The 24,321-nt window shown below is 40.8% G+C and overlaps 1 protein-coding gene across 1 annotated transcript; it reads right to left on the bottom strand.

The window, feature by feature from the left end:
• Positions 1 to 21,653: 21,653 nt before the first annotated feature.
• On the bottom strand, positions 21,654 to 22,769 carry LOC114316616 (uncharacterized). Its single transcript, XM_028263311.2, has one exon. The coding sequence runs from the start codon at positions 22,767 to 22,769 to the stop codon at positions 21,654 to 21,656; it is 1,116 nt and encodes a 371-aa protein (XP_028119112.2).
• Positions 22,770 to 24,321: the final 1,552 nt, after the last annotated feature.

Below are 24,321 nucleotides of genomic sequence, written 5' to 3'. Positions count from 1 at the left end.
TATATTATATGTTTTGTGCAGGTTTATGGAGCTTTCAAGTATACTGTCCATCTTGTTCTTTTGAGAAAATCATGTGAGGTGTGGGTCAAGTGGTGTGAGGTTCTATATGGAGTGGTATGACATGCTTTATTGTGGGCCGAGTGTTGGGAGGTCCTATACAGTGTGCTTGTTATTTCTGCTCCTTTATGATCTTCGTTACGGAGGTGGTACTTCCAATCCATGGCTGGTAGTGGTTTACGTCGTGGTGCGGAGGTGTGGTGATTTTTTAATTCGCAGTTACATGAAGCTGTTGACAGTGTATCTATATCATGCAGTGGAGGAGTGGTGGCTGATTGCTGCACAGGTTCGGGTGGCAGTTGGCAGGGTGTGTATGTACCATGGTGATGGCTGCTTCAAGCGCCTTGCTATGCTACAAGTGAGAGCTAATCAGTGGTCTTTCTTGTTATTTGTACATAGTTTTAGTGTGCATTCTGCCTACCCCTACGGGGTGTGTAGGAGGTTTCTATTTTGGTGTATCGTGTAATAGGTTTTTGAGCAACTTCGGTAGGATGGGCCTCTCTTGGCTCATCCCTACGGTCCTTTTTGGGTTGTTATTTTTTTTTTGTATGATATTTATTTTGTTACAGGTGCCTATCCCGACGGGTTGTGTAGGAAGGTTTGTTGTTGTGGTGGTGCTTTTTGGCTGCTGGCTTTGTCTTTTGTACAAAGTCCCTATCCATCATAAGATATGGCTTTTGTACAGTCCGATTGGCTAGTAATCAATTGGCTCCCTTGATCTTTCGGATGTAGCTCCTAGGCTTGGTTTAGTTTTTTTTTGTCTTGTGTTTTTTTTTGGGTAAGTAAGTCATAAATAATACAACAATCATGTTTTTTTTTTTTTTTTTTTTTTTTTTTTTTTTTTGTCTTGTGTTTTCTTGGGCTTCGGTGGCTTTGTGCCGAGGCTCGTGTTGTTGTTTGTTGTTAGGGCCTGGGGTATGCCCCTTGTATTCTTGTAAATCTTTCTGTTTTATTTATTTCTTATTCACCCAAAAAAAAGATTAGTTTGAGTTAAAATTGGCCGCTTAAGCTAATGAACCTATTAGTTGCCCAAACTAATTGGTTTCTAGAACAAAAGAGAGCGCCGTGGAGAAGGGCTGAGAGAGTTAGGGTGAAACTTTCTTCCTGAGCACTAAAAGAGAAAGTGAGAGAAATGAAAAGGGGAATAAGGCGCAAATTTTAAGCAAATTGAAATTCACCCTTTCGGAATTATGAACACATAGGTGATTTAGAAAGAGACAACGATGGAGAAGGGCGGAGTGAGTTGGAGGGGAAAAAAAAATGAAAGTGAATTGAAATTTATCCTTTCGTAAATGAGAATTGAACACTGAGGTGATTTAGGAAGCCTCAAATGAGTTTCTTTAGTGAAACAAATATCGTTAAGTTGCAATTACTCACTTGGAAGGAGAGCAAGACTAGTTTGAGTTAAAATTGGCCACTTCAGCTAAGGAAACTATTAGTTGCCCAAACTAATTAGTTTCTAGAACAAAAGAGAGCGCCATGGAGAAGGGCGGAGAGAGTTAGGGAGAAACTTTCTTCCTGAGCGCTAAAAGAGAAAATGAGAGAAAAGAAAAGGGGAATAGGGCAAAATCCTAGGCGAATTGAAATTCAGCCTCTTGGACTGGAGAATTGTACGCACAGGTGATTTAGAAAACATGAAATGAGTTCCCTAAGTTAAAGTAATATCGTTATGCCACAATTACACGGCAAAATCTGCTCCTTGAAAGCTAACCAAGTTTAGTTCGAGTTGAATTTGGCCACTTAAGCTGATTAAGCTAATAATTGCCTAAGCTAATTAGTTAGTGGATTAGAAGAGAGTTGGACGGGGAAGGATAGATAGAGTAAGAGAGAAACTTTCTTCAAGAGTGGTAGAAGAGAAAGCTAGAGAAAAGAATGGAAAATACGATAAAAATGAAAGCGAATTGAAACTCATCCTTTAGTAAATGAGAATTGAACACTTAGTTGTTTTAGGAAACCTTTTTTTTTTTTTGGGTGAATAACTTTTAGCAAACCTTAAGATAAGTGAAACCAATATTGTTAAGCCACAATTACTTACTTGGAAGTAGAGCAAGATTAGTTTGTGTTAAAATTGGCCACTTAAGCTAACAAAACTATTTGTTGCCCAAACTAACTAGTTTCTAGAACAAAAGAGAACGCCACAAAGAAGAGCGGGGAGAGTTAGGGAGAAACTTTCTTCCTGAGCGCTAAAAGAGAAAGTGAGAGAAAAGAAAAGGGGAATAGAGGGAAATTTTAAGCGAATCGAAATTCATCCTTTTGGAATTGAGCATTGAACACATAGGTGATTTGGAAAGAGAGAACGATGGAGAAGGGCAGAGTGGGTTGGAGGGGGAAAAAAAATGAAAGCGAATTGAAATTCATCCTTTTGTAAATGAGAATTGAACACTTAGGTGATTTAGGAAGCCACAATTGAGTTTCTTTAGTGAAACTAATATCGTTAAGCTACAATTACTCACTTGGAAGCAGAGCAAGATTAGTTTGAGTTAAAATTGGTCACTTAAGCTAATGAAGCTGTTAGTTGCCCAAAGTAATTAGTTTATAGAACAAAAGAGAGCGCCATGGAGAAGGGCGGAGAGAGTTAGGGAGAAACTTTCTTCCTGAGCGCTAAAAGAGAAAGTGATGGAAAAGAAAAAGGGAATAGGATGAAATTTTAAGCAAATTGAAATTCCTCCTTTGGGACTTCAGAATTGTACACATAGGTGATTTAGAAAACATGAAATGAGTTCCTTAAGTCAAAGTAATATCGTTATGCTAAAATTACTCAGCAAAATCTCCTCGTTGAAAGATAAGCAAGATTAGTTTGAGTTGAACTTGGACACTTAGGCTGATTAAACTAATAATTGCCTAAGCTAATCAGTTAGTGGAGCAGAAGAGGGAAGGATGGAGAAGGACGGATAGAGTTAGAGAAAAACTTCTTGAGTGGTAGAAGAGAAAATTGGAGAAGGGAGAAACTTTCTTCCTGAGCGCTAAAAGAGAAAGTGATGGAAAAGAAAAAAGGAATAGGTTATGAGTATGCTTGCCTTGTGAGTATGCTTGTTGTGGTTTTTAAGTTTTTTGGTATTTGTTTGTATCTTTGCCCATATATCCATCCCAAGTTTCCGTCTATTATCTCTGATGGTAGGGGTTACTTGGGGACAAAAGGATATATGGGCAAAGTTGGGTTATTTTATTTTTTTTGTTGTTCTTGTGTTTCTCCCCCAATCTTAGGGGGTGCAGTGGTAGGTTATGTTGGTTAAGTATTCGTTTAATTATTTGTTGTTGGGTATGCCTGGGGTATGCCCCTTGTAAACTTGTAAATTTCATTTTCTTTATTTTATGACTTACTTACCCAAAAAAAAAAGAAAAAAAGAAAAAAGGAATAGGATGAAATTTTAAGCAAATTGAAATTCCTCCTTTGGGACTTCAGAATTGTACACATAGGTGATTTAGAAAACATGAAATGAGTTCCTTAAGCCAAAGTAATATCGTTATGCTAAAATTACTCAGCAAAATCTCCTCGTTGAAAGATAAGCAAGATTAGTTTGAGTTGAACTTGGACACTTAGGCTGATTAAGCTAATAATTGCCTAAGCTAATCAGTTAGTGGAGCAGAAGAGGGAAGGATGGAGAAGGACGGATAGAGTTAGAGAAAAACTTCTTGAGTGGTAGAAGAGAAAATTGGAGAAAAGAAAGGGAAATACGATAAAAATGAAAGCAAATTGAAATTCATCCTGTTGTAAATGAGAATTGAACACTTAGGTGATTTAGGAAACCTTAAAAGAGTTTCTTAAGTGAAACTAATATTGTTAAGCTACAGTTACTCACTTGGAATTAGAGCAAGATTAGTTTGAGTTAAAATTGGCCGCTTAAGCTAATGAACCTATTAGTTGCCCAAACTAATTGGTTTCTAGAACAAAACAGAGCACCGTGGAGAAGGGCTGAGAGAGTTAGGGTGAAACTTTCTTCCTAAGCACTAAAAGAGAAAGTGATAGAAATGAAAAGGGGAATAAGGCGCAAATTTTAAGCGAATTGAAATTCACCCTTTTGGAATTGTGAATTGAGCACATAGGTGATTTAGAAAGAGACAACGATGGAGAAGGGCGGAGTGAGTTGGAGGGGGAAAAAAAATGAAAGTGAATTGAAATTTATCATTTTGTAAATGAGAATTGAACACTGAGGTGATTTAGGAACCCTTAAATGAGTTTCTTTAGTGAAATTAATATCGTTAAGTTACAATTGCTCACTTGGAAGGAGGGCAAGACTAGTTTGAGTTAAAATTGGCCACTTCAGCTAAGGAAACTATTAGTTGCCCAAACTAATTAGTTTCTAGAACAAAAGAGAGCGCCATGGAGAAGGGCGGAGAGAGTTAGGGAGAAACTTTCTTCCTGAGCGCTAAAAGAGAAAGTGAGAGAAAAGAAAAGGGGAATAGGGCAAAATCCTAGGCGAATTGAAATTCATCCTCTTGGACTGGAGAATTGTACGCATAGGTGATTTAGAAAACATGAAATGAGTTCCCTAAGTTAAAGTAATATCGTTATGCCACAATTACACGGCAAAATCTGCTCCTTGAAAGCTAACCAAGTTTAGTTCGAGTTTAATTTGGCCACTTAGGCTGATTACGCTAATAATTGCCTAAGCTAATTAGTCAGTGGCTCAGAAGAGAGATGGACGGGGAAGGACAGATAGAGTAAGAGAGAAACTTTCTTCAAGAGTGGTAGAAGAGAAAGTCGGAGAAAAGAAAGGAAAATACGATAAAAATGAAAGCGAATTGAAACTCATCCTTTAGTAAATGAGAATTAAACACTTAGTTGTTTTAGGAAACCTTTTTTTTTTTTTTTGGGTGAATAACTTTTAGCAAACCTTAACATAAGTGAAACCAATATTGTTAAGCCACAATTACTCTTGGAAGTAGAGCAAGATTAGTTTGTGTTAAAATTGGCCACTTAAGCTAACGAAACTATTAGTTGCCCAAACTAACTAGTTTCTAGAACAAAAGAGACCGCCCCAAAGAAGGGCGGGGAGAGTTAGGGAGAAACTTTCTTCCAGAGCGCTAAAAGAGAAAGTGAGAGAAAAGAAAAGGGGAATAGAGCGAAATTTTAAGCGAATTGAAATTCATCCTTTTGGAATTGTGCATTGAACACATAGGTCATTTGGAAAGAGAGAACGATGTATGTGATTTGGAAAGAGAGAACGATGGAGAAGGGCAGAGTGGGTTGGAGGGGGAAAAAAAATGAAAGCGAATTGAAATTCATCCTTTTGTAAATGAGAATTGAACACTTAAGTGATTTAGGAAGCCTTAATTGAGTTTCTTAAGTGAAACTAATATCGTTAAGCTACAACTACTCACTTGGAAGTAGAGCAAGATTAGTTTTAGTTAAAATTGGCCACTTACGCTAATGAAGCTGTTAGTTGCCCAAAGTAATTAGTTTCTAGAACAAAAGAGAGCGCCATGGAGAAGGACGGAGAGAGTGAGAGAAAAGAAAAGGGGAATAGGATGAAATTTTAAGCAAATTGAAATTCATCCTTTTGGACTTGAGAATTGTACACATAGGTGATTTAGAAAACATGAAATGAGTTCCTTAAGTCAAAGTAATATCGTTATGCTAAAACTACTCAGCAAAATCTCCTCGTTGAAAGATAAGCAAGATTAGTTTCAGTTGAACTTGGACACTTAGGCTGATTAAACTAATAATTGCCTAAGCTAATTAGTTAGTGGAGCAGAAGAGGGAAGGATGGAGAAGGACGGATAGAGTTAGAGAAAAACTTTCTTCTTAAGTGGTAGAAGAGAAAATTGGAGAAAAGAAAGGGAAATACGATAAAAATGAAAGCAAATTGAAATTCATCCTTTTGTAAATGAGAATTGAACACTTAGGTGATTTAGGAAACCTTAAAAGAGTTTCTTAAGTGAAACTAATATTGTTAAGCTACAATTACTCACTTGGAATTAGAGCAAGATTAGTTTGAGTTAAAATTGGCCGCTTAAGCTAATGAACCTATTAGTTGCCCAAACTAATTGGTTTCTATAACAAAAGAGAGCGCCGTGGAGAAGGGCTGAGAGAGTTAGGGTGAAACTTTCTTCCTGAGCACTAAAAGAGAGAGTGAGAGAAATGAAAAGGGGAATAAGGCGCAAATTTTAAGCGAATTGAAATTCACCCATTTGGAATTGTGAATTGAACACATAGGTGATTTAGAAAGAGACAACGATGGAGAAGGGCGGAGTGAGTTGGAGGGGAAAAAAAATGAAAGTGAATTGAAATTTATCCTTTTGTAAATGAGAATTGAACACAGGTGATTTAGGAAGCCTTAAATAATTTTCTTTAGTGAAACTAATATCGTTAAGTTACAATTACTCACTTGGAAGGAGAGCAAGACTAGTTTGAGTTAAAATTGGCCACTTCAGCTGAGGAAACTATTAGTTGCCCAAACTTTTTTTTTTGGGTAAGTAAGTCATAAAATAAAGACAGTAAAATGTACAAGTTTACAAGGGGCATACCCCAGGTACACCCAACAACAAATAATAGACGAACAAAACACCACAAACTACCACTGGACATTAGACATAGAGCCACAATCGCAGAAGCGAAAGAACAACAGAAAACAGAACCCCACTTTGCCCATATATCCTTTTTGTCCCCAAGTAACCCCTATCATCAGAAATAATAGATGGAAACTTGGGGTGGATATATGGGAAAATAAACAATAAACACCACAGATACATAAAATATAACAGAAAACACACAATACAAATGTAACTAACTAAACACCCAACAAGACCAATCGAAAAATGATAACTGCCCCCGCTTGCTCCCAGTCTCTACCTCGGATGAAAACATGGGATCCAATAAGCATCTCGCTTCTCATAGCCGTGACATCCTAGCCACTCAACCAAAGCCATGACGAAGGAAAATATCTATCCCATGAAAGATCCTGGCTGAGTCACATGAAGCCTGCATAGTCAAAAACCATAATCCACAGTCCTGAGAAGTTTAGTGAAAAAACAATAGCCCCGCTACAACAAACCAATACATAGCCAATCAAAACATGAGAGCAATCATCACATCCCCCAGTCCATTCCTTAGTAGATCACAAGCCTCAAACCCCACGGCAGTGTCCCCTTCACTCCATGTCAGGCGTGGCAATGCAATCAATTAGGATGGGTCACATGAAGACAAGAAGCGACCAGAAAATCGGTAGCTATCCTTCCGCTCATCTCCCAGTCTCTAACTCGGCAAGTTAACGAACCACTATTCCCCATCGCAGTGACTCCCCAATCACTCTTGGTGGAGATGGCTCGAAATCTACCCTCATATCGAGTCACATGAGGATCACACAATCAATCAACATGAAATAACCGACTACAAAAGGTCCGCTGCATTGTGGCTAAACAATATTAAAGGCCCACATTTTCCAAACCAAAAACCACTCACCACTTGGATTTATCAACCAACATAGAAGCATAGCCCATGCAAAATGTTGTCCACACAAAAGAGCCAATCAAAATTCAATTAACTCACCACACATCTCGCAGTTTTAGCAATGGCAAATTCCACACCTCAATTCCCCATGGCAGTGTCCCCTTCACTCCACACCAGAAGAGGTCAGAGAACTGCTCGAAGCCGAATCACATGAATATGTACAGATCCTTAACCAAATAACGAAAAACCAAATATAGTAGACAGCAGAATCCATGGACTAACAAATTTAGTAATCCCACTTTGAGATGCCCAAAATAATAGATCACCAGCCCAGAAAAACAGTAGGCACATTTGATAATATCTACATCAAGTTCAAAAGCCGTTAAAATAATCAAATCTTCACCAAGCAGGCCCAAAACCGTAAGCAACCCGCAACCCACTATTTTAACAACAAACCCAACCCACGTGCAAAACCATGTGTCACAATCCAGTGGCCCAAATCAAACAAAACCCATACAGGTGGGCTTTAAGAGAAATAAAAATGCCTTACCATATATATATTGGCTGGCCCCACCTAACTCTAAGTAAAACCAGCCCCCACGTGGGTTCTCTAACCCATTTTAAAAAAAAGGCCCACCACCCACTACCAAGCACACCAAAACCCATACAATATACAAATCCCATATAATATTGCAATATAAAACAAAACCAATGCTGGTTTGACAAAACCGTGGGCCCAGCAAGCCACCAAAACCCACGTGAATCACTTCTGTAGAAATAACATCAACATCTAGCTAATCGGGCCCATGTGAGACTTGATCCACGCATGCCAATGCTTACTTTTTGCTTACAAAACCAGCTGGATATATAATGGCCAATATAATATATTATACTATAACAATATAATATATTATAATAGAACATACCAGTCCACAGAACTTAGAAACCACCACCACTATTTCCAAAAAATTGATTTAACCACAACGTGAGCGGCGGGAAAGCTAGATCCACGTGCAACACCAACTTCCTCCACACACGCGCAGCTGTAACATGTGTAGCCACTCGTCTCTCTCAACTCGTTCCTTGACCACAAGCAGCCATGGAAAAGAGCTCACACCAAACCGAAAAAACCAGGAGCACAACTTGCGTGGTCTAGAAATAGCAGATCACCATGATTCCACCACTGAAACCACAAATCAACCTTAAACCACCACACGGTTGACTAGCAACTACCATCCAGCACACACGGCTGGGAGACCACCTTGACAACCAACCAGCTAGACAAAACCCAACAAACCATCCACGAACATTGATCACAACGGACACTCCGGCATCGAAACACCACTGTATGGAGATGAACATTGATACAAAAGATGGACAGCAAAATAACATCACACCTTCAAACGGAGCATAAGAACATATCTGAAACAAACTCACTTACCCACAGATTTTTGGGTAGACGAGCTAAACCAACAGGCTGAAACCCACAAAGAATGTGAGCCACCAGAACACTTCCTTCCTCGTGGAAGAGGAGGTTAAACAGAGCAGTACACCTCCAAATGTTGCAGACCCACCTCCAAAGCTTTGAACGGCAGCACCTGAACTATCTCACAATCTGAAATACATACCCACTCTCCCAAGGAATGGGTAGAGGAGCTAAACAACTGGCCAAATGCTGCACCAGACCATTACCACCGGGGGGAGCTTTCTCTCTCTAGGTTCTAGAGAGAGAAGCTCTACTTTCTTCCCCTCTTCTTGAGAGTTAGCAAACTAATTAGTGATGTGAGGTTCTACATGGAGTGGAATGACATGCTTTATTGTGGGCCGAGTGTGGGGAGGTCCTATATAGTGTGCTTATTATTTCTGCTACTTTATGATCTTCATTACAGAGGTGGTACTTTCAATCCATGGCTGGTGGTTTACGTCGTGGTGCGGAGGTGTGGTGATTTCTTAATCCGTAGTTACCTGAGGCTGTTGACAGTGTATTTATCTCATGTAGTGGAGGAGTGGTGGCTGATTGCTGCACAGGTTCGGGTGGCAGTTGGCAGGGTGTGTATGTACCATGGTGATGGCTGCTTCAAGCGCCTTGCTATGCTACGAGTGAGAGCTAATCAGTGGTCTTTCCTGTTATTTGTTCATAGTTTTAGTGTGCAGTTTGCCCACTCCTACGGGTTGTGTAGGAGGCTTTATGTGCATTTTGGTGTGTCGTGTAATCGGTTTTTGAGCAACTTCGGTAGGATGGGCCTCTCTTGGCTCATCCATACGGTCCCTTTTAGGTTGTTATTGTTGTATGATATCTATCTTGTTACAGGTACCTATGCCTACGGGTTGTGTAGGGAGGTTTGTTGTTGTGATAGTGCCTATCCCTACGGGTCGTGTAGGGGTTTTGTTGATGTGGTGGTGCTTTTTGGCTGCTGGCTTTGTCTTTTGTACAAAGTCCCTATCCATCATAGGATATGGCCTTTGTACAGATCGATTGGCTAGTATTCAATTGGCTCTCTTAATCTTTCGGATGTAGCTCCTAGGCTTGGTTTAGTGTTTTTTTGTATTGTGTTTTTTTGGGCTTCGGTGGCTTTGGGCCGAGGCGCGTGTTGTTGTTCTGTTGTTAGGGCCTGGGGTATGCCCCTTGTATTCTTGTAAATCTTTCTGTTTTATATATTTCTTATTCACCTCAAAAAAAAAAAATATATGGTTTACATCACATGTATATGAAGCACAAGAGAGGCCACCAAACCAGCTGAAAATAGCAACATGGTATGATAAAATATGCCCAAATAACCGCTGAAACTCAGTCAATGCATGCAAAAATGATGGGCTCCTTTGGAGGGCCATGCAAGGGGTTGTTCCACACCTATATGATGGACACACTAAATGGAAAAACCAACTCTGGAAATAGGTTATGAGGGTCCTAAAACCCACCAAAAAGGCCCTGGAATGGGTCAATGAAGCATGCAAAAGAAAGCCCCTTTGAAAGGCCTTGAGAAGGATTGCTCCACACAAGCATGATAGACACAAAATATGGCCAAAGGGGCTTTGGACAGAGTTAAGGCAGACCTAAAAACTCACAAATAATGGTTTGAAACAAGACTTCAAAGCATGCAAAATGGGGGTCCTTTGGAAGGCCAAAAGGGCCAACAAGCAAGACAAGGAGAGAGGGGGTCACCCCCCTCTGATTTTGGCTCTCAAAATAGTGTGATAGCCACTGAAAATAGAAGGCCAAACAAAGAATGCAACAAAGGCCTAGATGCAAGGCTCAAAACAAGATGCAAACAAGCATACAAGGGGGTAGATAACCCCCAACAGAAAAATGCCCTTAATTAAACATCAAGAGGGGCTCAAAATAGGACACTTTTAAGTTTATAACAAATCTCAAAAATGCTTGCAAGTAAGGCTAAGATAGGAAGCAAAATAAGCCTACAAAGAGGGATGGAGCATACAAGGAGGTAGATGACCTCAAACAGAAAAGTATCCTTAAACAAACTTCAAGAGGAGCTCAAAATAAGACAGTTTTCATTTTAAGACGAAACCCAAAAATACTTGCAAATAGGGCTAAGTTATGAAGCAAAATATTGCAAAAATGGGGGAAATGATGACTTACCCTTGTAGCACAGCAATGCAGCAAGTTTTGGACCAAGAAGGTGAGCCTTCAACCTCTGAAAAACAGCTCCGGGGTGATTGAATGGATGGTGGAGGTGGTAGGCTACGAGGTGTAGTGTAAATGGCCAAGAATATTAGGGTTTGGAGCTTAAAGAAGAGAGCTATGGAGGGTGGGGTGTATCTATTCCAACCAAATGTTTCTAACCCTTGCAAATTGAGGGCGAAGGTTTGTTTTATAGAGGAAGTGAGCCAAGGCTTTTTGGAGAAGCCTCAAGAGAGGGTCAAAGCTTCTCAAAGAAGCTTGACAAAAGGGTCAAGCTTCTCCTTGAAGCTAACCAAAAAGGTCAAAACCCCCTTAAGAAGACCAAAAAGAGGGTCAAAACCGGAGCAAATGCCTCCCAGCTGGCACAGCTGCATGCAACTCAAGAAGGCCAAAAAGGAGATGGTTGGCCGACCAATTCAAGTGGTTGGCTGACCACTTGCCCTGGTCGGCCGACCAGGGTCCAAAAGGGTCAATGTGAAATGCTAGTCGGCCATACCAGAAAGGTGGCCTTCCAGATGAGTACAACACAGCTGTATAGTGGGAGACCAGAAATTGTGGCATAGGAGAGAAAAACCAGCTTTCTAGCAAGGTTCAAAAGGGTCAGGAAGAAAAGCTGGTCGGCCTACCCATATTGGTGGCCACCCAGATGAATACAACACAATGATGGTATGGGAGAGCAGAAATTATGGCCCAAAAGTGAGGAAAACCAGCTTTCTGTCAAGAAAACCGGCTGGAGGAGAGAGAAAAAGGTCTCCAAAAGAATTGCTGGTCTCCCACTATAGTACGACCTTCCAATCAATGAAAATAAGGTCCATACCAAAAATGAACCCTAACCGATGCAAAACGAGGGTTTGGGGGACCAAAACACACGGCCTGGGGCCCCGAAAATAGGCTGTTAGGCACCGGAGGTGGCGCGCGACCACGAAGGTGACCTCTTAGGCCACAGTGTCCCTCAAAAGAGAGGAAACAAGGTGTGTGCCAAAAATCGGAGCAAACGGAGGTAGTTAAGCGGTCCCGAACCGAGGCACACGGTTGATGGCTCCGAAAATCGGAAACTGGTCTCCAAACAGGAAAAATGGCCTACGACCACGAAATGTAGCCTACGACCACTGAGAGATGGTCTACAAGACCTCTCCCTCCCTTCGGGAAGAGAAAACAGAGAAAACAAGACCTGGTTCGCAAAAGAGCCCCGAAGTCCGAAGGCAAGGCTCGCAGTCGAGACTCTGAAACCTCAGAACGAGCACAATATGCATCATCACCGGGCACTCAATCGGTGACGTCTGAGTCTTAAGGTCGGTCAAAAATGGGGTGCCTACAGTTGCCCCTCTATGACAGAACTCGAAAGTCATAAGTGACGGGAGTGAATGTCAAAGCCGAGAGACGACCCATTTTTGACAACGCTGAAGACTTAGACAAACAGGCGAGATAAACAAAGATGTGCTTGCAGGCACGCCCGCAGGCAGGGGCAAAATGCAGAATGATATGCACCAAGCCGGACGTAACTCATGATCATGCAAAGCAACAAGCTGTGTAATGAAGCGAACACGCAACAGTTTTAAGCAAGAATGCAAAGCAATAACTACATTTCATGCAGTCTAAGAAGATACAATACCTGTGCGATTCGTCTGGTCGCACCAGCCTCAAATGAACCGTATATACAATATCGTGCCTGCAAAAGAGAGAAACTTAACAAGCACAAAATAGTTAGCAACATATGTTCAACGCTATATCAAATGCAGACAAACATGGTGCCAATGAGAAAGTGCATCGCAATGCAAGAAGAAACGTGCGTGACAACGCAAGTTAAGCATGGAATGCAAGTGGTGTGCATGAGAATGCAAGTGACGTGCATGACAATGCAGGATAAGTGCAAACGCGAATGCGTATTTGACACAAAACAACGAGCAAAAAAATGCAAGTTTTGACGAGGGCAACTCAATCGCGGCCTTCGGTTTACCTCCCGAAAGGGTCACAACATATTCAAAAAGGATACACCTCGCTCTTGACGAGTAACGACGAAACATGCATTGAAAGTCGGAGTTGAAGTTCTCGCGGAGGGATTTCGCGACGAAAAGTACACTTTCCTTGTACTTTCTCGAGTGCTGGGGACTCTGATCACTACCGAAATTTGCAGGGAGTTCAAAGAGACCTTGGAGACCACCTTGGGAACACCACCGGCCAAGTTTGGAGGCCATTGGAGGCCACCGACCAGGTTTGGTAAAGGGGGTGGTCGGCCTACCAGAAAAGGTGGTCGGCCGACCACCTAGCCAAAATCTGGGACAGTTTGGTACTTTCACACTTGTTTCTTTAAATGTACTCAGCCTAAACACTTTTTGCTCACATCTTTAGATCCGAAATCACCTTCTCCTCCTTCCTAAACCTTTTTCTCTCTCAGATCTGCACTTTATACGTGTTTTCCAACGCCCCACGCAAAGTTGTTTCACGAAAACTTTCAGTTCTCTTCACTTTGAACCGATTAAATTTTGATTTCAGTGCTTCTTTCTCCATTTTCACCACTTGAGGTAAGTTTGTCTCAATATTTGGAACATTTTCTCGGGAGTTGACTTTTGTTGACTTTTTCATTTCCCGAGAGCTGACTTTTGTTGACTTTTTCCAATTTTAGCTCATTTTGCTCATTTTTGCTCCGTTTTGCTGATTTTTTGAAATGGCAGGTCATTTCCCTCATGGCGGAGGTCCTTTAGGTGTTGGAGGTGAGCCAGATATCATGTCTTTACCTCCGAGGGTTCGGCCATTCGATCCCGAGAGGTATCACCCTCGGGAGCATATCCTTCCTCGGGCCGTTTTCTACCATTTTTTTGATGATCGAGCTGTGGATCTGCTATTGCAGGAGCCGAAGTCCCACCTCTCTCATCAGGCATGGGAGGTATGTGCCTCACTTTTACGTTTTTCGCAATGTATTATGCATTTTCCGTGCATTTCATGCCTTCGCTATGCTTATCTGCTCATTCTAGCACACAGCTTGTTCTGAACACTTAGTCTATAACACAGTATTCCGTTTGCACCTTGAACACATGGCTCAATCACTTGAATTTCTGAACACGCAGCCCACATATTGGTTGTGAACACGCAGAACACACTTATTGAGAGTTGAACACGCGACCCAAACTGTTGAATTTCTGAACGCGTAGCCCATTGTTGATTGTGAACACGCAGCACACACTTGTTGAGAGTTGAACACGCAGCCCAAACTGTTGAATTTCTGAACACGCAGCCCATTATTTTCGAAGTCTGAATATGCAGCCCAAACACTTGATATTGAACACCCAGCTCGAACTTTGAAATGAACACACAGCCCACTATTTCTGAAGTCTGAACACGCAGCCCAAACACTTGATGTTGAACACACAGCTTGAACTTTGAGATGAACATGCAGCCCACTAATTTTGAAATCTGAACACACAGCTCAAACACTTGACGTTGAACACACAGTTCGAACTTTGAGATGAACACACAGCCCATTGATTTTGAAATCTGAACACACAGCTCAAACACTTGACGTTGAACACACAGCTTGAACTTTGAGATGAACACACAGCCCACTGATTTTGAAATCTGAACACACAGCTCAAACACTTGATGTTGAACACACAGCTCGAACTCTGAGATGAACCACAGCCCACTGATTTTGAAATCTGACCACACAGCTCAAACACTTGATGTTGAACACACAGCTCGAACTTTGAAATCTGAACACACAGCCCATTCTTTTAGATGAACACACAGCCCACACTTGTTGAAAGTTGAACACGCAACCCAAACTCTGAGTTTCTGAACACGCAGCCCATATTTGAGGTGAACACACAGCACACACTTGTATTTGCACACAGCTCACAGCATAGTATCTGATTTGGTCTGCACACAGCTCATACATTTCATTTGCACGCAGCTTATTCATTTCATTCTGAAACTGAATACATGTGTTCATTATGAATGCAGGTGTCTTCCTGTGTTACACGAGGATATGGCTCTATCGTTGCGAGGGAGTGGTACATAGAGCTCCCGGAGGCCGTTCGTGATTGGGTTGACCAGGCAGGGTTCGGACCCTTTTGCACGGGGATATCTCGCTACCCCACTAGCAGGACCTTCGGCGAGGATAAACACTATGCCGACACACAAGTGCATCCGCTCCTAGGAACTTGACGTCCATCGTCATAGACTCATTCTTTCCACAAACAACTGAAGCTCAGATTTGATTCTTTGACACACAGCTCCAACCTTCATGAAGCCACGGTCATCATAACACACAAACCCCACAGAATGTTTTAATCTAAAAATCCGATCAGCCTCAGAATCTCTCACATACCAAACTAGACAAAGAATCTGATAAGGAATCATCAAAGAAACTCCATGGGTAACAACGGAGGGAGCTTCCTCTCTCTAGATTCTAGAGAGAGAAGCTCTCAACCTAATCCCCTATAAAAAAAAAAGGGGATTTTCAGATTAATTTCAAAAAAGGATGAATTTCAATTTGCTTAAAATTTGATCCTATTCCCCTTTTCTTTTCTCTCACTTTCTCTTTTAGCGCTCAGGAAGAAAGTTTCTCCCTAACTCTCTTCGCCCTTCTCCATGGCGCTCTCTTTTGTTCTAGAAACTAATTACTTTGTGCAACTAACAGCTTCATTCGCTTAAGTGGCCAATTTTAACTCAAACTAATCTTGCTCTACTTCCAAGTGAGTAATTGTAGCTTAACGATATTAGTTTCACTTAAGAAACTCAATTAAGGCTTCCTAAATCACCTAAGTGTTCAATTCTCATTTACAAAAGGATGAATTTCAATTCGCTTTCATTTTTTTTCCCCCTCCAACCCACTCTGCCCTTCTCCATCGTTCTCTCTTTCCAAATCACATACATCGTTGTCTCTTTCCAAATCACCTATGTGTTCAATGCTCAATTCCAAAAGGATGAATTTCAATTCGCTTAAAATTTCGCTCTATTCCCCTTTTCTTTTCTCTTACTCTCTCTTTTAGTGCTCAGGAAGAAAGTTTCTCCCTAACTCTCCCCGCCCTTCTTTGTGGCGCTCTCTTTTGCTCTAGAAACTAGTTAGTTTGGGCAACTAATAGTTTTGTTAGCTGAAGTGGCCAATTTTAACACAAACTCATCTTGCTCTACTTCCAAGTGAGTAATTGTGGCTTAACAATATTGGTTTCACTTATGTTAAGGTTTCCTAAAAGTTACTCACCCAGAAAAAAAAAAAAGGTTTCCTTTTTTTTTTTTGGGTGGGTAAGTCATAAATTAAAGACAAAAAACTTACACATTTACAAGGGGCATACCCCAGGTAATACAATAAACATCACGCCCCCCAAAAGTGGGGGTACTAAAACAAATAAAAAAATTATAACAACACTACAACATTATCCAACAAGATTACAAAATTAAATTTAAATTTGCCTACATATCATTTTTTATTCCCAAGTAACCCCTACCATCAAAATGAATAGGTGGAAACTTGGGAATGATATATAGGCAAATAACAAGAAATTAACTAATTAATAACCAATTTCAACTCAAAAACATGGCTGAACACAAAAGTGAATGGCCACCAAATTAGTGGCGGGCCCCATCTCCAAACAAACCATATACCAATCCATTATGAACAAATCAAAAGTGGGTGGCCCCACCTGAATTCCCAATCATCAATTCAACACCATGTGCTGGTTTTTAACCCAAAACCGTGGGCCAAAACTTCACCTTAACTCCACTAAAGCTTCTGATGGCCCCACCAAGTGAGAATCACTATTGCCGAATATATATAAACAATATATATTATCAAAATATCACACTAGAATATGTGCTGGTTTTGACCAAAACCGTGGGCCAAATTACCACCCACGTGAGTCCACTTCCCCATGTACCAACATCAATCAGCTCAACTTCCAATCACCAAAATCAGTTCGGCGGGAATTTGCAGATTGATGATTGAAACAATACACAATCGAACATGACGCACCACAATGAAACAGCGCGTAAAAAACACGCACAGGTTAATCGTGGGCTACACTCTTCGCCTTGAAGGGACGTAACCACCTAGAACAACTAAGTGTTCAATTCTCATTTACTAAAGGATGAGTTTTAATTCGCTTTCATTTTTATCGTATTTTCCATTCTTTTCTCCGACTTTCTCTTCTACCACTCTTGAAGAAAGTTTCTCTCTTACTCTATCTGTCCTTCCCCGTCCATCTCTCTTCTGATCCACTAACTAATTAGCTTAGGCAATTATTAGCTTAATCAGCTTAAGTGGCCAAATTCAACTCAAACTAAACTTGGTTAGCTTTCAAGGAGCAGATTTTGCCATGTAATTGTGGCATAACGATATTACTTTAACTTAGGGAACTCATTTCATGTTTTCTAAATCACCTATGCGTACAATTCTCCAGTCCAAGAGGATGAATTTCAATTCGCCTAGGATGTTGCCCTATTCCCCCTTTTCTTTTCTCTCACTTTCTCTTTTAGCGCTCAGGAAGAAAGTTTCTCCCTAACTCTCTCCGCCCTTAGAAACTAATTAGTTTGGGCAACTAATAGTTTCCTTAGCTGAAGTGGCCAATTTTAACTCAAACTAGTCTTGCTCTCCTTCTAAGTGAGTAATTGAAACTTAACGATATTAGTTTCACCAAAGAAACTCATTTAAGGCTTCCTAAATCACCTCAGTGTTCAATTCTCATTTACAAAAGGATAAATTTCAATTCACTTTCATTTTTTTCCCCTCCAACTCACTCCGCCCTTCTCCATCGTTGTCTCTTTCCAAATCACCTATGTGTTCAATTCACAATTCCAAAAGGGTGAGTTTCAATTCGCTTAAAATTTGCTCCTTATTCCCCCTTTCATTTCTCTCACTTTCTCTTTTAGTGCTCAGGAAGAAAGTTACACCCTAACTCTCTCAACCCTTCTCCACGGCGCTCTCTTTTGTTCTAAAAACCAATTAGTTTGGGCAACTAACTAATTAGCTTAGGCAATTATTAGTTTAATCAGCCTAAGTGTCCAAGTTCGACTCAAACTAATCTTGTTTATCTTTCAACGAGGAGATTTTGCTGAGTAATTTTAGCATAACGATATTACTTTGACTTAAGGAACTCATTTCATGTTTTCTAAATCACCTATGTGTACAATTCTCAAGTCCAAAAGGATGAATTTCAATTTGCTTAAAATTTCATCCTATTCCCCTTTTCGTTTCTCTCACTTTCTCTTTTAGCGCTCAGGAAGAAAGTTTCTCCCTAACTCTCTCCGCCCTTCTCCATGGCGCTCTCTTTTGTTCTAGAAACTAATTACTTTGGGCAACTAACAGCTTCATTAGCTTAAGTGGCCAATTTTAACTCAAACTAATCTTGCTCTATTTCCAAGTGAGTAATTGTAGCTTAACGATATTAGTTTCACTTAAGAAACTCAATTAAGGTTTCCTAAATCACCTAAGTGTTCAATTCTCATTTACAATAGGATGAATTTCAATTCACTTTCATTTTTTTCCCCCTCCAACCCACACTCTGCCCTTCTCCATCGTTCTCTCTTTCCAAATCACATACATCGTTCTCTCTTTCCAAATCACCTATGTGTTCAATGCTCAATTCCAAAAGGATGAATTTCAATTCGCTTAAAATTTCGCTCTATTCCCCATTTCTTTTCTCTCACTTTCTCTTTTAGCGCTCAGGAAGAAAGTTTCTCCCTAACTCTCCCCGCCCTTCTTTGTGGCGCTCTCTTTTGTTCTAGAAACTAGTTAGTTTGGGCAACTAATAGTTTCGTTAGCTTAAGTGGCCAATTTTAACACAAACTAATCTTGCTCTACTTCCAAGTGAGTAATTGTGGCTTAACAATATTGGTTTCACTTATGTTAAGGTTTCCAAAAAGTTATTCACAAAAAAAAAAGAAAAAAAGTTTTCCTAAAACAACTAAGTGTTCAATTCTCATTTACTAAACGATGAGTTTCAATTCGCTTTCATTTTTATCGTATTCTCCATTCTTTTCTCCGACTTTCTCTTCTACCACTCTTGAAGAAAGCTTCTGTCTTACTCTATCTGTCCTTCCCCGTCCATCTCTCTTTTGATCCACTAACTAATTAGCTTAGGCAATTATTAGCTTAATCAGCTTAAGTGGCCAAATTCAACTCAAAATAAACTTGGTTAGCTTTCAAGGAGCAGATTTTGCCGTGTAATTGTGGCATAACGATATTACTTTAACTTAGGGAACTCATTTCATGTTTTCTAAATTACCTATGCATACAATTCTCCAGTCCAAGAGGATGAATTTCAATTCGCCTAGGATTTTTCCCTATTCCCCTTTTCTTTTCTCTCACTTTCTCTTTTAGCGCTCGGGAAGAAAGTTTCTCCCTAACTTTCTCCGCCCTTCTCCATGGCGCTCTCTTTTGTTCTAGAAACTAATTAGTTTGGGCAACTAATAGTTTCCTTAGCTGAAGTGGCCAATTTTAACTCAAACTAGTCTCGCTCTCCTTCCAAGTGAGTAATTGTAACTTAACGATATTAGTTTCACTAAAGAAACTCATTTAAGGCTTCCTAAATCACCTCAGTGTCCAATTCTCATTTACAAAAGGATAAATTTCAATTCACTTTCATTTTTTTTCCCCCTCCAACTCACTCCGCCCTTCTCCATCGTTGTCTTTTTCTAAATCACCTATGCGTTCAATTCACAATTCCAAAAGGGTGAGTTTCAATTCGCTTAAAATTTGCGCCTTATTCCCCCTTTCATTTCTCTCACTTTCTCTTTTAGTGCTCAGGAAGAAAGTTTCACCCTAACTCTCTCAGCCCTTCTTCACGGCGCTCTATTTTGTTCTAGAAACCAATTAGTTTGGGCAACTAATAGGTTCATTCGCTTAAGCGGCCAATTTTAACTCAAACTAATCTTGCTCTAATTCCAAGTGAGTAATTGTAGCTTAACAATATTAGTTTCACTTAAGAAACTCTTTTAAGGTTTCCTAAAACAACTAAGTGTTCAATTCTCATTTACTAAACGATGAGTTTCAATTCGCTTTCATTTTTATCGTATTCTCCATTCTTTTCTCCGACTTTCTCTTCTACCACTCTTGAAGAAAGCTTCTCTCTTACTCTATCTGTCCTTCCCCGTCCATCTCTCTTCTGATCCACTAACTAATTAGCTTAGGCAATTATTAGCTTATTTTTTTTTGGGTGAATAAGAAATAATATAAAACAGAAAGATTTACAAAAATACAAGGGGCATACCCCAGGCCCTAACAACAGAAAAACAACACGAGCCTCAGCCCACAGACACCGAAGCCCAAAGAAACACAAACAAAAACACTAGACCAAACCTAGGAGCTACATCCGAAAATTAGGAAAGCCAAAAGAAAACTTAGCCAGTCGATCTGTACAAAGGCCATATCCTATGATGAATAGGGACCTTGTACAAAAGACAAAACCAGCAACCAACAAGCACCACTACAACAGTCCAAAACTCCCTACACAACCCGTAGGGATGGGCACCATCACACCCACAAAACCTCCGTACACAACCCGTAGAGATAGGCACCTGTAACAAAATAAATATAATACAAAAATAGTAACCCAAGCAAACCGAAGTGATGAACCAAGAGGGGCCCATCCTATCGAATTGCTCAAAAAACCTGTTACACGAGACACCAAAGTACACATGAAACCTCCTACACAACCCGTAGGAGTAGGCAAACTGCAAACTACAACTGTGTACAAATAAAAATAAAAAGAAAGACCACTGATAAGCTCCCACTTGTAGCATAGCAAGGCGCTTGAAGCAGTCATCACTATGGTACATACACACCTTGCCAACTGCCACCCAAATCTGAACAGCAATCAGCCACCAGTCCTCCACAGCAAGAGAGAAATAAAAGAAATGAAGATTGCTTATGAACCCACTGAAATGCCTAGGCAAGGCGCAACTTGCAGCCATCACCAAAGAGCAAATCCACACAACGTACAACGCCAAAGAGGGGCGCTGATTGTAGCCACCTTCACACCACCAGGCAAACCCCGGCACAGATTGCTGCCAATGCCCAGAGATAGTCACCAACAGCAAACTTCTTGCAGCCAAAGCCCAAATCCAATAACCATCCGAGAGAAACTGCCAGGAGCAATCCCACCTTACAAGTTGCTGCTTAACCTGTTCAACATATAATAGAGAGGAATTTCCATAACAATATATTGAGTCATACAGAAGAAGAAACAACAAGCATTCAGTATAGGACCTCCCCTCACTCGACCCACAATAAAAGAGAGCTCTCCACTCAATGTAAGATCTCCCATCACTCGGCCCACATATTCCGTGCTCTCTCATTCCAGCCAGCTGAACAATGTACTTGAAATTCCATAAACCGGCACAAAAATATATATAATATATAGTACATGTTAGTCTAAAATATATGTGCTTCCTCCCCCCACTCAACCCACATTTACAAGAGGAACTGTACTGGCTCACATCACTCAACCCTCCCTTCATAGGCTCCAGATTTTGTAAATATTTGGGATCCATAATAGCTGATAGAATCTGAGAATAACACCATCTGCAAGACAGCACAATTTGTTAGACAAAACACTCCTTATCTGCTCACCATCACTCAACCCTCAATGTAGGGAAATTCACACCACTCGAATTCCTTTCGGCTGCAGCAGTTTGGGACTGCAACAGGATTTTAGAAGGTAGGTTCCATTGTTCCAAATACCAGTTGTCACCTGCATAAGCTTTCACATTTTCCATAGAAAGGAGTCTACCCCTAACCATTTGGATGATAGAGTTAGTGACAACCTCTTCAGGTTTGAAAACCTTACTAAAGATTCTACTATTTCTCTCCATCCAAATGTGGTAGATAGTGCAGAGAAAAGAGAGTTTCATAATCACAGATTTCAGAGATTTACCATTGATGGATTTAGTAGCAAACTCAACAAGTTCCAACCAGGGCAAAGAAGGCCAATGGGAATTACACTTAGCTTGGATAACAGCCCAAATCCTAGAGGAGTAGTGACACCTAAAGAACAAATGGGAATGGTTTTCCTCAGGAGCACAACATAAAGGGCAGCTAGGGCTCGTAAGAAGACCAAAGATTTGGAGTCTATCCCCAATGTTAAGTCTCTCATGGATAGCCAGCCACACAATGAAACTAACCCTAGGGATAACAGGAGGACCCCAAATGAGATTAGACCAAGTAACCTTTGGGCCCTTGTCCCTCCAACATTCCCAAGCAGAGTGAATAGAAAAGGAGCCATCAGCAGTCAAACTCCACACAGGAATATCAGGGGAATCAATGGAAGGTTTAAGAGAAGGAGGAGTGGCAGCAATCCATTCTTGTATCTCCCAAGAGTTAGGAAAAGGCCAGTTCCAAGAATCATTTGAGATAATTGAACTAACCTTAGAATTGTCAGGAAGGTTGGTATCATACAAAATCCTAGGACCATACCGAAGCAAGAGCGAACCAAAGGGGTGCCAGTTATCATGCCAGAGGAACACATTTTCACCATTACCAAGTTTGAATTTGATAATAGGGAAGATTAAATGCCTAAGCGATAAAAGTTTCCTCCAAACCCAGGATGGATCACTGGGCATCTTAATACCCCAAAAACTCTTACCCTTAAGTAAGTAGGACTTAACCCATTGACACCACATTGAACATTCCCCACTCGAAAACAAATACCAAACATGTTTGGCTATAGCCGCTTTATTCCAAACCTCCATATCCTTAAAACCAAGCCCACCCTCATTTTTTTTTTTTGCAAATATGCTTCCAAGCAATTTTAGCGCTATGCTTTTTCAGCTCCGTCCCAGACCAAAGGAAAGATCTGAGCAGATTTTCAATGTCGCGGATAACCCTCTTAGGGAGAATAAAAATAGAAGACCAATAAACTTGCATCGAGAAAAGAATAGACTGGATGAGTTGGGCTCTACCAGCATAAGATAGCAATTTATTGGTCCAAGAGAAAGACGATGGGTTAGTGAGAGAAGCTCTGACATCTCTCTAGAAAACTTTGTTTTCTAGGGTTCAATATCTCATTGATTGCCGATGTCTGGAGTTTATGCTACCATTAATGAGCGTATTGAGGGGGTAAATGCTAAGGTCGAGAAAGTAAAGTCATCAGGTGGAGACTTAGGGTTCACCAAAAATAGCTTTGCGATTTTGAGTGAAAGATCGATGGCTTCTGAAGCAGATGTTACAAACCCTAGTGGCGAGGGTCTCTCAATGGCTAATCCTTCCATTATGGAGGTTAACCGAGGTGTGGATATTCAGATCGTGGATCCTTCTGGTGTGGAGATTCAATCGCAGGTTGCCGTTAATGAGGCAGATTGTTTGGGACTCGAAGTTGTTTCGGTAGCAGAGGGTGATGGTTTAGATCCACCAATAGATTCAAGCAACGTTTTGGGCAAGAGTCTTGAGCCAAACTCGGAGAAACTGAAAGGTCCGATGTTTCCAGCTACGATTGACGAGCCATCGACGCCGACTGAGAATGCTATCAGTACGAGTTGGTCAGATATGGTGGAGGAAGAGTACAATAGCTTCCTAAATCTACCAGATAGTGTAGTTTTAGCGCGTAATAGAGGGGAACACAAGAATATCGTCGAACCTTCAATTCCAGTAAGGGCTTTTGATTCTGATATACAGATACCGATTAGGGATTCTCCATCCTTCCAACGAGGAGGCGTCAGGGGGGGTGGAAGTTATCGTGGGGGAAGAGGAGGTCGAGGGGATGCAGGTGGTAGGAGATCTAACGAGCCTGAGGGCCAAGAACATCGCTCATGGGCAAACATCACTGCTGCATCAACCCGTTCAAACATCAAACTCAGGTATATCCCTCCTACTTCTTTTGAGGATAGTGTTGTTGTAAATATGCCCCCAAGGACTGACCCGCTAGAGAAATGGGACTCCTGCCTTGTGGGTTACTTTGTTGATAAGGGAGTGGGCTACAATTATTTGCGTAACAGTGCTTTTGGGATGTGGAAAACTTAGGGCCTCAAGGAGGTTCTTACTAATGGGGATGGGTTCATGTTCTTTATTTTTTATACCCCTGATAGTTGTAGAGAAGTTCTTGAAGGAGGTCCATGGTACATAGGAGGCTATCTCCTTATTCTGAAACAATGGAAAAGGATGATGAAGCTATCAAAAGATAAATCCACAAAAATTCCAGTATGGGTGAAGTTCTTTAACATCCTTTTGGAATATTGGGATCCTGATGGTTTGAGTAGGATTGCAAGTGCAATTGGACATCCCCTCTTTATGGACCAGCTTACGGCT

The sequence above is a fragment of the Camellia sinensis genome, chromosome 9, assembly GCF_055761805.1.
Source record: "Camellia sinensis isolate YWXY chromosome 9, ASM5576180v1, whole genome shotgun sequence".
In the NCBI taxonomy this organism is placed as follows: domain Eukaryota; kingdom Viridiplantae; phylum Streptophyta; class Magnoliopsida; order Ericales; family Theaceae; genus Camellia; species Camellia sinensis.
The sequence above is the reverse complement of the archived record's forward strand: the minus strand, read 5'-3'. Positions and strand labels throughout refer to the sequence as shown.